Source organism: Rhodnius prolixus, unplaced genomic scaffold (genome assembly GCF_049639745.1).
Source record: "Rhodnius prolixus isolate KJV_2025 unplaced genomic scaffold, Rpr scaffold_6, whole genome shotgun sequence".
Taxonomy (NCBI): domain Eukaryota; kingdom Metazoa; phylum Arthropoda; class Insecta; order Hemiptera; family Reduviidae; genus Rhodnius; species Rhodnius prolixus.
The window spans coordinates 16,809,840-16,825,148 of record NW_027411634.1 but is presented as its reverse complement, the minus strand read 5'-3'; the positions used below and the strand labels follow the sequence as shown (position 1 = coordinate 16,825,148).

The window sequence follows — 15,309 nt, the reverse complement described above, 5'->3', positions numbered from 1 at the left end:
TTTCAGAGGTAATGCATTTGCAACAGTAAAGCTAAAGAAGACAAAGACAAACGATAGATCAGCGCCAATCATCATGTAACAGTCACAGAAAGTTATGCTTAATTGTCTTCCTGTTATATATTCAAATGACGAGTAAATTTTTATTGAAGTGTACAGTTATTTAAATATTTTACACTGCCCATTTTTTATCATGCATAACACCTCTTTATAAAAGTTATTCGTTTACAAAAATATATATTTTATTTTAATCTAAATAAAAAAAGAAAAATATTTTATATTTTATTCATAAAATTATTCCCGATTATAATGCAATATTGTAAATAATAAATAAACGTTATTGTAATAAGAAAGAATTAAGATGTGACTAATTTTTATTCCATGTATATAAAATAACACAAAATAATAAACAGGAGAAGAGAAACTATTAAATAAAAATATTATAATTATTAATATAAGACGAAATTGATTTTTTGCGCCCTAATAAGGTGTAATTAATCAGATTTTTTAATTAAGTGTATATACATATAAAAAATTAATGTTTTTGCTCACAATTGTCCATTCATTAATAATGGCAGGCCTACTTTTGTGCAATGGATCGTTAATTAATTACAAAAAAAAAAAATGAAAAACCAGTAGATTTATATCATAAAATTATCCTTTATATAATTAAAATATTATAATATTAAGAAGAATCAAGATTTTTTTTTTATTGTAAATATTTAAGTAGAAGAACAACAATATCTTAATTATTGTTGCATTTATTCCGTCCATATCTATTTTTGTTTATTGAATTAGTATTTTGCAATTAAGGATATAAAAATAATATTATTGATGGATTGATATCGATTTATTAATAGTCACCAAAGATTTTTTCTGTAACTGTACATTACCATTCTTATTGGCCAGAGAACAATATATATTTTCTTAATTTCTGCTTTTAAAGGGCTTTTATTCAAGGTGAATCGATTAAGAAGAGGCAAAATCACCTAGGCGAAATTTGATTGAAACAAAAAAACAATTGTTAGAGATGGATTTTAAATTTGCTTAGAAATTATTAATATTAACTAAATTTGAAAGGGAGATGCCCTAATGGAGCTAATGCTAGAAAATGTGAAAACAGAAAAAAAACTTTAAAAACGTGTTTTACAACAGTTTTTTTCAGCAAGGTTTCTTTCTTCCCTTTATTTAGAAATAGTGGAAAACCCAGTAGCAAAAGAGAATTGTACGTAAATAGAAAGTTTATTAATAACAACTAAGGTTACTGACGCTTTTTTTCAGCAGTGCACTGCTGGACATTGTTCTCTCGTTACAGATGGTTAAAACTGTCTCCATCACCGGACAGTGAGCTGCTGTAAGAACCTCCTAGGAAGAGATAATCTGAGGGCCAGCAGCTGGATTCGAACCCGTAATCTTCTCGTTGGAATCCAGTATTCGCTAATCACTCTGCTAATAATTAGTAGTTAGTGTAGTGGTTAAAAGCGTGGCTTTGTGAATAAAGGATTCCCAGTTCGGATTCCGCGAATTGCTACTTTTTCTTTGTTAGAAAAAAAATTTAATAGTAAAGTATGTGTTTCTGTGCCCCTGTCCACGATACCTAATTGGGTAGTTGGACGTTAAGCCTCGCCTGAAAATAATAACAATAATAATAATAAAAATAGGCGATTACTTTACTTTACTTACAATGCGAGAAACATAGTCCATCATGTAGAAACAATTATATTATCAACATTTATTGATGAGTTAAAGTTAAATCAAGGAATTAAGTGCTGAGACCAATTAGTTATTCAATCACAATATTTTGTGAACGATTTCAATTAGCTTCTTTTGTTTTCTTTTTGAATTAATTCATTTAGCTCAAAATGTCGTAATCTAGTAATCTACAATAAATTGATTTTGGTCATAATTGGTTTGGATTAGCAGGGCATATTCGTGAGTAAAAACTTAGCAGAAAATAAGAAAACATTTACTGTAATCCCAATAAGTATTTATTTATTGCAATACTTATACAATTTTTGCAGAGGTCTTATTTTATGGTTTAAAAGAACAATTTAAATTTAGTTTAGATAGTACTATTACACAAGTTATGATGTAACAATGTTTCGCTGCTAATCATCACGCTTTAAAACTTCATTTCTATTTGTTTTTATTTTTAAAAATTTAGCAAATCGCAAATATTATTTTTATTAAATATAATGAGTATTTTTTGTTAACCTAAAGTTATGGTAATTATGTATAACTTATGTTAATTCTGAACAAATAAAATGGGCTCAATGTAATCCGTTAGTAAATTATTTAATTCAAAAGATCTAGAAATATTGATGTGTAGTAAAACTTTATTAATAATTAAATTGTATTTATACATCTCATGGTAATCTCAAAATTTCTCTTCCTAGGAGCGTCATACAGTTCACTAAAGGCTTCTTTCAGCATAGAGGCCGACGTTTACTGCAACGAGTCTGGTAAATAAAAACTCAGTACAAGTCAAATTAAATAAAGTGTAATGTATTTCATTCCTTTATACGCATGTGTATAAAGAATTCGGACAATACCGTAAGAGAGAAGCGAAAAAAGGAAATACTTTTGCTTGTACAGGTTTTCTATGTAGGCGTGTCAACTTCTGAGGACATTGGCATCTGGAGCTTTCTCTTCAGTGCTCGGTCGGTGTTCGGTTCTGTTTTGCAGAAAACACTGTCAAATCACTGGATATAAAACTCCAAGGAAGAGAAAATCTAAGAGCCATCAGCCAACAGGAAGGCTTATAATTTCAATAAAAATATATGCCTTACTTGTGTAAAGTAGAACATCATTCGCTCTATACTTTTGGATACGGTTATGAACATAAATTGTGGAATCTGATGTTCTCTAAAATGTTTATTTTCGTAATAATATTTCTTCTGACATAGAAACCAACGTCACTCACAAGTTTTTTGTTTTTATCTTTGTTTTTGTAGCACATGAAGAGTTTTGTATGTAATTGGAAATAGTTCAGAATTAAATTTCCCCTTTAGGAACTTTACTATCTTTTATGATTACAAATATATTTTTTGTTTCGTACATTTAAGTTTTGTTGGATCGTGAGTCAAAGTGAAGGTAACGTTTAGTAATAATTAAATAAGTTGATGCGCATATTTTGCTGATAATGTGAATATTTAAAAACATTTAGTCAAGAATATTGTTCAGTTAAATTTTTAATAGTAAATCTGGATTTTAGTAATTATACTCAGATATTTTTCACAAGTAGTATTTGAAAATTAAGGAAGTTTGGAAAGAGAGCTTATGTACTTCTTAAAACATAGCAGCTATGAAATGTTTCCTAGTTTACTGTACAGCAGTGAATCTAGGCTTTATTCTTATAGTAGCAATACTTATACTTTATTACCTCAATTCTCTGGAAGAGACAATTCTTAATTTTTAAATTATTTTATTTAAAAAAAAGAGTTTTTAATTTATACTTTTAATTGCTACTAATATTACTTTATTACTTAATATTATTATATTAATTTAGGCAAGGGTATTACTATTGGAATAGTGTTTGCAAGTAAATGTGCGAAATATTGATTTATATCAATATTATAATAATGTTATAACAATATGCTGTAGAAAACGTACTTCTGACAATGTATAAAAACATTTATATATGAATTTGAAATCATATTTTCCCACCTTCATTTTAGGTCATAACTTTTTGTCATTTAACACCACTTCTTTTAAAAATTTGGTTATAAATTTTTTTTCAGAAATAAGATTTTATTTATTGCCTCAGGTCTCAAACAAACTACTTCCATCTGATGTACTTTTAGTTCACTGATACACCACTTAACTCTTCTATTCTTCTTCTTATTGTTTTAATTTCTTCGATATACGTCCTGCTTACAAATTAAGAGCCAGGCACACTACACAATCTTCCGCATTTAATTGTGCCATTACACTTATTGAGGACAAATAGAATAGCACTCCATTGCACTCCAAGACAGCTGAGATAGTATTGGCGAATAATAAATCGAAAATTCGCAATAAATCCATATAATAAATAAATAATAAAGTCGAGGTAGGTTACCGAGAATATCCTGTTCCAACAGAGTTGCCCAGGTTTCTTTTTCAGCCTGAAGGTAGTGTACTTCACTCAGCACCTCTTTTGTACCGACATTTATCGATGAGTATTTTCCTACTCTAAGGTAAAGGTTCTACTGATTACTACATTTACATTGCTTTAAGCCACCTCTCCTTCGTTTTCATTTGCTTCTACCTCACAGTGGCTAGTATCTAGGTATCTAACGATATAGAGGATGATCCATCCTTCCTAGAGTAGTCCTCCGATTAGTTTATTTTGTGGTTTCCTCAAGCAACATATTTTTCCTGTTAGTATCGATTGTAGAGTTTCATCAACATGTTTTAAAGATGTTATTATTATCTTGTCATATTTCTTTTTTCCATTAGGTACCATTACTTAATACTCATTGATAGGAAGTATAATTTAAACGTATAAGCTAATTTGTACTTATTCTGGTATGAGCAAGTGTAAAATTGGAATATTAGAGGGGGGCCAAAAACAAAAAACACCGCTTCAGGTATTTTAATTTAAATATGGCATAGTTTTCTTTGCACAAAAAAAAAATATGGTAATGAGCAGTTTATAATTAATAACGTCCTTTCATGACTGCAACATGTTTTTGACTAAGTGATTAATTTGCAAAATGTGCGCAAAAAAAAAACAAACTTTAACAAATTGTGCTCACATATATTATACCAATATTTTATATTATAATTATATATAACTTTGTATAATGAGCTACTCCAAATATAGTGTAAAAATATTTAATGTTTTAGTAATAGCAAATTTACCAAGTAATTGAAAAAAAAAGAAAAAATAATTAAAAATATTATTTTATTTTACTGTAGCTGCAGTCTCAGACATTAAAATAAAATACCTTCCTCATCAATCATTTTAGCAGTTATTCATTAGGTGCATGAATTTTCATGACAAATATTACTATTACTGATTGCTATGAAAAAATATTATACATTGGTGTAGGGAATAAAGAATAGAATTTATACAAAACAAAATTAGCAAAAAAAAAAATTGTATATTTAAATGTTAATATAATCATTATGTAAAAGAGAGAGAAAAAAATATATATCTTGCATATGTTGCGATATTATATAAATAGTAAATATATATTCATTAATTCCAAGTATCAATAAAGAGTTCTATTATCTAAATTTTGTTGAAAGTTTCTTTTTTGATTTCCAACGAGTCCAAAATGTTTGGGAACCACGATACATCGTAAAGCAAAGGATTTCAACATCTGCATTGATTTCGTATGCACTTGCTCTAAGAAAGATATTTCTGGAAGTCTCATTAGGCATTTAGATTCCTACCTGACCCAAACAACTCAAATTAGAAATCTATGCTGATTCCATTTACCCAACCTAAAAATTATTCTATAATTGCTTCCCAATTACTAACTTTTATTAACACTGGTCGCAGGCACCAACGGCTATATTAGAGATAAAAGAGGAATTTCATTTAGAAGGAGATTCGAGAAAAAAAGTTCTATTTGTGGGAAGAAAAAGAGAAACAGTTGCAAATTTCATTTTTCTCAATTATTTTATTAGTTTGAACATTTATTTAATTAATTAAGAGTGGACATTAAATTTAAGTTAATAATCATTCAGATAGCATTCACGTCAATCCATTTTAAATACTCACTAACCCTTGTATACAAATCTGGAAATGCTGGAACGACCGCACAACCTGTCACCCCAAAACTCACTACTCCAATTAATACATGTCGTCCTGATTTCGATTCCACAGTTAATGGTCCACCACTGTCTCCCTGGAAACAGTATTTTTTGTATTGTGAATATATATATCTTTTATTTGCAACTGTAAGCAAAAAAATAAATACTATTGGAGCACAACGGTCTCTCCAGGCTTTTTTGTCACATTCGCAAAAGGAAAAAAAAAATCTGTAAATGTGGGCTTTTTTTATTCTTATACTTTGTTTTTCTAAACATTACGCAGGAATACATTTTACTTTAATTTAAAGGAAAGCTAACATCAAGACTGCTTTGCTACCTTTAGCTCCAAAAATGAAAATCCGAAACCGGTCATGGATACAATAAACATGAGCCAGATAAAATCAAAGAAAACATGAATCCAGTCCGAAAACATAGAAAACATGCGTGAAAATCAAAGATATGGGACCTAATCACTTTTTCAAAAGTTTTTTCTTTTTTTGGCATTGGCTTCCGCCATACAGCCAGCATCGTCTAGGTGCTTATCACTAGAATATCACTCACTCTCCATTCTTACCTACAAATACATTCGCTTCACACATTCATCCCTCTACTATATACAACTATTTACATAAACTACTGCTAATGGATGGAGCAGCACTCTGTGCTCCTGCCATCCTTATAGCTTAACCAAAATTAAAATCACGTAATCCTTCTCTAAGCATTTTCTTCCATTCATTCTAATTCGGCTATAGCTTTTAAATACATTCATATTTCATTGCTAGCTCTGCTATCGACTTAAGCACATAAATGTTGGTGGAGAATATAATGTCTTCGTAGCGAAATGGTGCATCTAAATACCTGTATATATCGTCAAACATTCGTTTCCTTTCTACCACATAACGTGGACATATCATTATTACATGTTTGAAATCCTCCTCCTCATTGCAATCTACGCAAAGAGGAGAGGACCTTTTGTTGATCCTGTGTAGATACTATCCGCACACCGCGTGGTTCGCTCTCAGCCTGCTTATTGTCGTAACAACCCATTTATTAGTGACAGTTCCCTTAAACCATGGTTGTCTAGGTAACTGATCTGCCATTGTTTTATAGAATCTACCTTTATCACCATTATTGTAATCTGTCTGCCATTTTTGTAGTGCTGCTTTTGCAATTATACCCTTGATATCGGTGTGTGGTAATTTATAATTAGCCATTTCCCTACTATTGGTGGCTTCCTTTGCAAGTGTATCAACAATTTCATTCTCTTTTATACCACAATGACCCCATACCCACAAAAAATTAATGCAGACTCCCTTCTCTTTAAAAATGGCAATAGTTTCTACAATCTCTGCGATAATGTGATTCATTCCTGTAGACTGGTTGTGTATATGTGATAATTTACACAACGCACTCTGGCTGTCACTAATAATGGTATATTTTTTCTCCGACAACGAATAAATATATTTTAAAGCCGTTAAAATAGCAATTAGCTCCGCTGTATAGATGGACGCCTCATCTTCTAATTTAATTATCGTAAAATAGTTCCGAACCGGATCATACACAGCACTTCCGACTTTATTATTGATTTTGGACCCATCTGTAAATAAACGATATGAGCCCGGATAATGGGAAGAAATGTAATCTTCGAAGGCCGCGGTTCTCATCTTTTCCGGTACCTTTATCAAGTCGAAGGAAGTGTTAACACTTAATTCGCTCAATAAATGTTCGTATTTTAAGTTGTACACATCTAACTTATTATTAGAATGTACCTTATCTCTAAAGGTAGAGATTCTAATAAAACTTTCTGTGTAAATGGGGCCTTTCTTTTTTGTCCAATATTTGTGAGTGAGCTTTCAAAAGTTATTTTCTTTGAGAACTTCTAAATCTAAAAAATGAATAGGTTATTTTTGAAAGTAAAATATATAATTTATTTGAACTGAAGAATTAATTTAAAAAAATATACAGTGGAGTCTCGGTTATCCGTCACCCTTTTATCCGTCTATTCCAATTAACTGTCACTGTCCTCAGTATTTAAAAATTAAAAAAAAAAAAAAAAAAATTATGTCGCAGACATTGTATTCATTAATTTTAATACACAATAGAATGAATTGAATAATGAAAGATACCTGACCTTTAAGGCTTAAGCGTATAAACGTATAAAATATGTATACCAGTTAATACAAAGTTTTATACACTTTAAACAAAAGAATCTGGAAATTTTCCTGTTTTTTTCCCATTAACCGTCTATTCGACTATCCGTCACGTGTCCGGTCCCGGTCATGACGGATAACCGAGACTCCACTGTACATATATATCTTTTACCCTGCTTCAAACACAAATTTAAGCTGTACAATCTTCTACTTACAAAACAAGTTCCTTGTAAACTTGTAGGGGCTGCACAAATCATGCCTAAGGTTACAGGTTCTTCAATTATTCTAGAACATTGAAAGTTCGACAAAGTCTCTACTTCCAATTTTTGTAGTACAGGACTTGGTTCTCCCATTGGAAACGAAGTTACTCCCCAACCGATCACAGTTGCTTTTTGATCAGTATAGGAATCAACTAGAAAATATAGAACATTACTTTTTTGAAATTCATAAGTTGTCAGTTTAAAAAAACATTTGTTTTTTCGTTTAGAGAATAAAAACATAAATACTTACTAGGCGAGGGAAGGCAAACTGGTTGAATGGTATCCGAAAAAAGAACTGGCTGATCCAATTGCAGTAAAGCTATATCATTTGCCAACAGAAAAGGATGAAAATGTGAATGAAACATAATTTTGCTGACCCCACGCAGGATGTGTTCTGTTTCATTAGGACTGGTCAGATCTAAATCACCTAAATGTAGTACCAGAGATCCAATTGGTGTATCTCTCCTTGTTTTGAAAAAAATTCACGTTAAAAATAAATAATTATAATAATATCATATACGAGACACAATTACAACTAAGTTTGTTCAATTTCACTGAAACTATCTACTTTGAGTTATCCTGATTGACTAGGTTAATATTATAATAAGAAGGCTCCTTATACCATTGCACCAGTTTCAACCAACTTGGCACAACCATATCCTTTGTGACAAAACTAAAATTACTGTAGGATTGGTTCGGCCTAAAACATCCCTTACTGAAATGAGGATGTAAAAAGTATTGTACAATTATCATGTATTTCAATATTTTCTTGATTCTACCAATAAAATCTAAGCCGCCTATAAAAGGTTTAAACATTACGAACAGAGTTGGGCACGGATTAAAGATACAATTTAGTCATAAATGTAATTGATTAAATTTTAGAGTTTAATCGGCGCAATGAATCATTTAACAATTAATTGGTGAACTAAATTTCAAATTTAATCGTTAATCACAACGCTGTATGACTTTTCAACTAATGGTTCGAACGACGTTTTGGCGAGGCCACCTCTCAGTGTCTCAGTATCTCTAAAAAAAACTTTCAGACTCGGACTTCACAAGCACGATTCATTAAACCCAAGATAGGTCCACCCTTACAATTACATTTAACCGTGTTGGTGACTCTCTAGATCCTACATAGGGCTATCTTATACTCTCATTTTACGAGGGATTAAATAAGGTTTTCTAAACTTCCTTTTACATCTTTTACAGTTTTACTACCTTTAAGTATTTAATTATTAAATTTCTAACCAAACTTCTATGAAGAAAGAAAAACAATTCACTGGATATGTAATTTTAAAGAAAGGCTTTTTCAGTAATTTACTATGAATTTGCAAAACAGATTCATTTGAAGCTGATCTAATGGCGTACTTAAGCTTAAATGTCAGTTTGGCTTGTCATTTTTTATTCAATTAATAGTTTTGTTCAGAGGGAATAGGTCGCATCCTCTTAACATTATTATTAAATTGATCTTTTCTTTATTTTTGTTATGCTATTCCAAGTTAAAAATTCAATGATATTCGTAAATTATGGTATCAAAAAGTCATGTGAGTGTTCATACGAGATTCTTTTCATGAGAAAGTAAAGTGAAACTGTTAAATATTGGCGAAAACTATTCGAAAACGACCTTAACTTATGAAAAATGTTTTGAAAATTAAGGATGATTTTTTTTTCGAATAATTTGTTACCATTTTTCTCAATATCTATCTAAATTTTTGCCTACTTCTGATAAGAAGTTAAAACATTAAAAAATTAATATTTTACATTAAGTTTGTAAGAAAAAGTGACTTACGCCAACAAACAGTGAGCTGCAGTTAAGACCAGACTCTCTGTAAGTAATGCACCTCCACAAAAAAACATTTCATCTAATCCAATAGCAACGATCCAAGGAAATTCTCCTAGATATGCATCAGATCCAGCGATCACACGTCTTTTGGCAAAATTATTAAATAAATCTAAATTGTGTTGTTCTAGATGTCTTTTCGTCGATCCTAAACGTTAAGAGAATTTTGTAATTAACGGATCACCCTTTCACTCTCATTTAAATATTTAATTCCCTAATCCATTTAAATTTACTTTCCAACTAACTAACCATAATAAAATGTGTTAAATATTGGCTCTGGGTAACTCCACCAAATATGTTGAGGTAGATGACTTTGGTGATGCTTTTTCCAAATATCATTACTTGTTAGGTACCAATTATGGTCATCTATGTGACCTACACTGTGTGTTAGTATTTCATTTTTAACTTCACCACATGTTGGAGGCCCTGTAACGTAGAACATATTTACTCTTAGAATAAAAGTGGGGATATTTGAAGAAAAAGGCTTTATTCGTAAATAAGTTTTACTTAGGCTGTTCTGAAAATTAATTAGACTTTTATGAGCGAATCATTATATTTTAACAGAAAACGGATTTCATACTTACAGCTGTATTTATTTGCAGAAGTAGTAATGCAAATTACAAGTGCGAATGTATAAAAACACCCATGAATTTAGGCGTTAATTTAAAATGACATTTAAGTAATTCTGGTACTTACTTCTAAAGTGTTTCACTTGATTACACGCTAACTGTATTACTTTAATATCCCAGTGATAGGATCCTTCATTTTGAATTAGAAGAGCTAATTTAACGGGCTTTGTTTGACTGGGATTAACTGCAACTGTAGCTAAAACAAATACATTTTTGGCAAATGAATGTCAACACTTTCTTCATATGTGCAATTCAGTACACAATACGTTTTATAAATTTACCAAAATGTTATAATTATTAAGAAACCTTGTATATAAATAAAAATGTAAATGTTCGTTTGTTCAAAATCTTAAATCTTCGAAAGTTCTTCACCGATTGCTTTGAAATTTGGACACAACGTTGTATTCAAATACGGGCGTGTTTTTATACCCTATTATATAAATGTCACACCAGTTATAGGTAAAAATATGTTTTTCTTAAAAAAACAGTGCCATCTGTTGGACGTAAAAATATCACACGCTATACTAAATATTTTACGATTATTCCATTTCAATGTTTCCGATTGCATTGTTAAATTGAATGTTCGTTCATAGATTTCAATGTGCTACAAATTGCCCTGAATCCACCGGTTACAACGTTAACTGCTTGCTTAACTTAACGTTTTGGCATAATGACACGTTTACGAAAACACTGCTGTATTCGGAAGTATCTACGTATTACACATGGAACACATTTGAACGACGCCAACGTGAAGAGCGAGCCGACGGACAACCTGGCATATTTAAAGAAACTACGACAGGCAGACTGTACACCGTGCATACCAATCAAGATGAATGCATCTTTCTTAAATAAGGCCGGTCCAACGTCTTCTAGCCATTTAGAATTTGGACAAACGTGTTTTCCAATAAAATAATACAATGTTAGAAACAGGCACTAGATCAATGAATACAATATATACATACACAAGAGGCCGGCTAGTCTCGCAAGCAGAGGTTTAGAAAAGTTTCAAAATACGAAATCATCATAATTTTGATGGAATTTCCTCAATTTCGGTTTCGAACGTTGTATTTTTATGATGAGCTTATATTATACACTATTAGATCGGCTATTTTTGGAACCAGTAGCTCAGAAAATAGGTAAGAATACAAAATCATCATTAGTTTTGCTAGCATTTCCATAATTTCTGTTTCTAACATTTTACTTTAATGCCAAGCTTACATTATACACACTAGGTCGGCCAGCTTTGGTTGTGAAGATTCAGAAAAAAAGGTAAAATTCAAATTCTTCATTAGATTTGCTAGAATTCCCTTAATTTCGAATTCTAACATTGTTTTTTTTAATCCAAGCGAATATTAAACACATTAGGTCGGCTATTTTTGGATGTAGTAGTTCAGAAAATAGGGAAAAATACCAAATCTTGATTAGTTTTTTTTGGAGTTTCCTTAATTTGTGTTTCTGACATTGTACTTTAAAGCCAAGCGTATATTATATACATTAGGTCGGTTGGTTTTGTCGTAAAGATTTAGTAAAATTAGAAAAATCCACATCCAAATCAAATTCGTGCATTGTTTGCAATCATATTGACCGCCTGCTCTCCTTCATCTACAACAAAGTTGTAGGAGAAATATAAATCGCACGTGGCTAAAGATATTTTTCCGTCGACTACGCAAGGAAAATTCCAATATGAGCATGGATTTCACAGCTGAACGAAGCATTGATAATGATTGAAAATTTAAGCTTAGAAAATCACGAACAAAGTTCTCTATCAATTGGAAATCTATCCGAATTGCGTCGTAAAAAATAATTACAACCCGGGTGATCTTTTGTGGTATGTGCAATCAAATATTCCTAAGCTGACGCATGAGCAAAAAGGCATTTACGATGAAATAATGTAAGGTGTCAACATTAGCGTTGGAAAAATCTTCGTCTTAGATGCGCCATGAGAACAGGTAAAACGTTCCTAATTAGATTGATTCTGGCAGCAATTCGATTCCAAAATGACAGCCTTAGCTTTTGCGTCGTCCAGAACAGTTCCATTTAACCAAACTGAGCCACAACAGAGAGCGGCCGGGTACAGTTAGTATTTAACGTAATTTTACTGAATATTATTATTATTATTAAACGGATACTTTATTTATGAATAATATATCTATAAATATTACTTATTATTAGTTAATACACAAGGTTTCTTAATAATTATACTTTTTAACTTCATAAAACGTACCTACTATGTACTGATTTAAACTGCATGTTTAAGAAAGAGGCGATTATGAAGGTTGAATAATTTGATGAAACAATCACGGAAATTACAAATATTACATTATGTACGAGCCAGTGATAAAACCTATTGTTATGTCTAAACAAGATTTATTAAAGTTAGATCCAAAAAATTTCACTTACTTGAATACCCGGAAAGAGGGCCACACTGTCCGGCAGTTGGTCCATCAACAGAATTTAGAATAAATAATTGATCAATATCGCATACACCACCCAATTTTCTCGCCAAATTCACTTTTAAATATTCTACCCTGAAATTTTAAATTATTATTAATGATAGTATTAAAAAAAAAAATTGAAATAAAACATTAACAATATGTACCTGGTAAAATTTTCCTACCTAATGGCACATGTTGCAGTTTGCACTATAAGATCATAGTCGCAAGCCATTGACCCCACCGACTTATCTGGATAATCTGGTGATCTAAAGTAAGTAACCTTCTCAGAAGAGACGCCTCCACATGTAAACACAACTGCGTAACACTTAATCATTGATAAGAAATAGATTATTTGGTCCCCTTAAGTTAGTTTATCTTTTAGTAAAGTATTAAGAAGAAACTGCCCCAGTCTCTCTTTCATTAAATAATAATTATTTGTAAGAATAATGATTAAAAGAATAAATAATACACTGACATGTACAACAATAAAGAGGAGTTGTTTGACTATGATCAGAACAAAGGACACTAGTCACTTGGCCACCTTTTCTAAAACAATCTTCACCAGTATGACAGGCGCCTTCCATGTCTCCTGCGTAACATCTACTTTTTGGACGGACCTGGCGAGATCTTGTTAAACTTTCGGCTAGTACACTGTCCCCTTAAAAGAAAAGTAAAAGAATAATTCTAAATTTCCTTTTTATTATCAATCTCAAAAACATACCACACCAATAAAACTGAATAAATATAAAAATGCATAAAGATGACTAAATTTATCAAATAATTTCCTTCAAATTTACACTTAGGTCTTTTATTAACATTTCCTGTTGAATATAAATGGTGAAATCCTCTTATGATAGGATTTTCTAGGAAAATTTAGAAATATTTTTGAACATCTGAAATTATCCTTATTTAATAAGGATCCATATCTCCTTGAAGATCTTCTGCATTTCAACAAGGAGTATTTTTCGGTTTTCCTAAATCAATCCCAGCTTTCTGTGAAAGAATACATTTTGCAGTCACTTCCACTTTGCCTAACCTATTTTATAATCATACCAAAGATTGATAAAAATATAAGTATTTTATAACAGCTTTTTAACTAAAAATGTTAGATAAAAATGAAAAGAGAATCGAAAGAAGCAAACACTTGGCCACTTAATCAATATATTTTTCAGTAATTTGAGATTTTCTCTAAAATGACCCCTAAAATTTCCCTTAAATTTGATTACCTAATAGCATTTATGTATCTCTATAACTTTTATTTGAAAAATTCTTCCCAAAGAATGTGGTGAAATGTACTTTACTTCAGTAAAAGGAGGTCGGAAGGTTCCACTTTAAATCCATATTTTCTGTAATATATTATCTCTATTTCGTGTGTTCTGAGGAGGATAAATCGAGTTTAAAGACTATTTGTCAACAGAAAGTTGCTCTTTACCAAATGAATCTTTCCACTTTCTCAAAAATGGCTCCTTTAATTTAAATTTGTATTGATTTAGCTAAGATTGAAGCAAAACAAGTTGAAATAATAAATTTTTCTTTTAACCAACATGTTTCTTTTTTTAAAGAGAGAATCAATAAGATTAGAGATCAATGTAAATAATATTATTTATTATTAGAGAATTCTAATAATTTGGTAGTTCTATGTTCTTGAACTCAATTGATAATCTAAAATGCTAATCAAGTTTAAATCATGCTAATTCCCACATATATGTATATTAGTATGAATTAGACGCATTACTTGCCTTCGAAAAATTGCTAGCTTAAGGAAAAGTACGAAACAAAATATTCATTCGCTATTAGAGCAAGATAATTGCTTGTTATTCACGAAAACAAGTTTGCAATAAAATGTTCCTTCTTTCAGTGCATTATTAGTGTAAATTGGTACAAAATGCTTAAATCAGGCGTAGCAGCATATTTTTGTAAATTAAAAGATATTTTATTAATTAAAAAAAAATTATTCTAGACTTATTATTTAATAATTCACCTATGTTGGGCCATTTAATACTATAGCAGTACATAAACCATTGATGGAGGATTCTTTTTCTACATTTGGAAATATTAATAATGTGTCCACAGTTTTTAATATTCCTTTATGTTCTTTGGTAGACCAAAAATTATACGCCACAAATAATTATATTTCAAATAAATATCTGTATTTTTAATTCTTATACAACTGTGAGTCATCTTTAACGCTAGCTTTATAAAACATTAATTTAATTGTAGCTTTCTACCTTTTAGTTTTTGATAAATTTCTAT

The 15,309-nt window shown here is 30.6% G+C and overlaps 2 protein-coding genes across 6 annotated transcripts in view; one reads left to right on the top strand and one right to left on the bottom strand.

Annotated features, from left to right (window-relative positions):
- IRSp53 (Insulin receptor substrate 53 kDa) overlaps positions 1 to 4,716 on the top strand; it is a 681,191-nt gene extending 676,475 nt beyond the window's left edge. For all 5 annotated transcript variants that reach the window (XM_074140794.1, XM_074140795.1, XM_074140791.1 and 2 more), the window contains one exon: positions 7 to 4,716. Coding sequence is in view for 1 of the 5 variants with exons in the window: in XM_074140795.1 (XP_073996896.1) it covers positions 7 to 79 (73 nt within the window). In the remaining 4 variants the exon portion in view is untranslated. The remainder of the gene's footprint in view (positions 1 to 6) is intronic.
- On the bottom strand, positions 3,123 to 13,500 carry LOC141460623 (proclotting enzyme-like). Its single transcript, XM_074140803.1, has 8 exons — positions 13,239 to 13,500; positions 13,022 to 13,149; positions 10,689 to 10,817; positions 10,242 to 10,418; positions 9,942 to 10,140; positions 8,403 to 8,617; positions 8,108 to 8,304; positions 3,123 to 5,837 (listed from the first exon to the last, which is right to left on the bottom strand). Exons 1-8 carry the CDS (start codon positions 13,388 to 13,390, stop codon positions 5,673 to 5,675), a joined length of 1,362 nt encoding a protein of 453 aa, XP_073996904.1. The 5' UTR covers positions 13,391 to 13,500; the 3' UTR covers positions 3,123 to 5,672.
- Between the last annotated feature and the right edge of the window lie 1,809 nt (positions 13,501 to 15,309).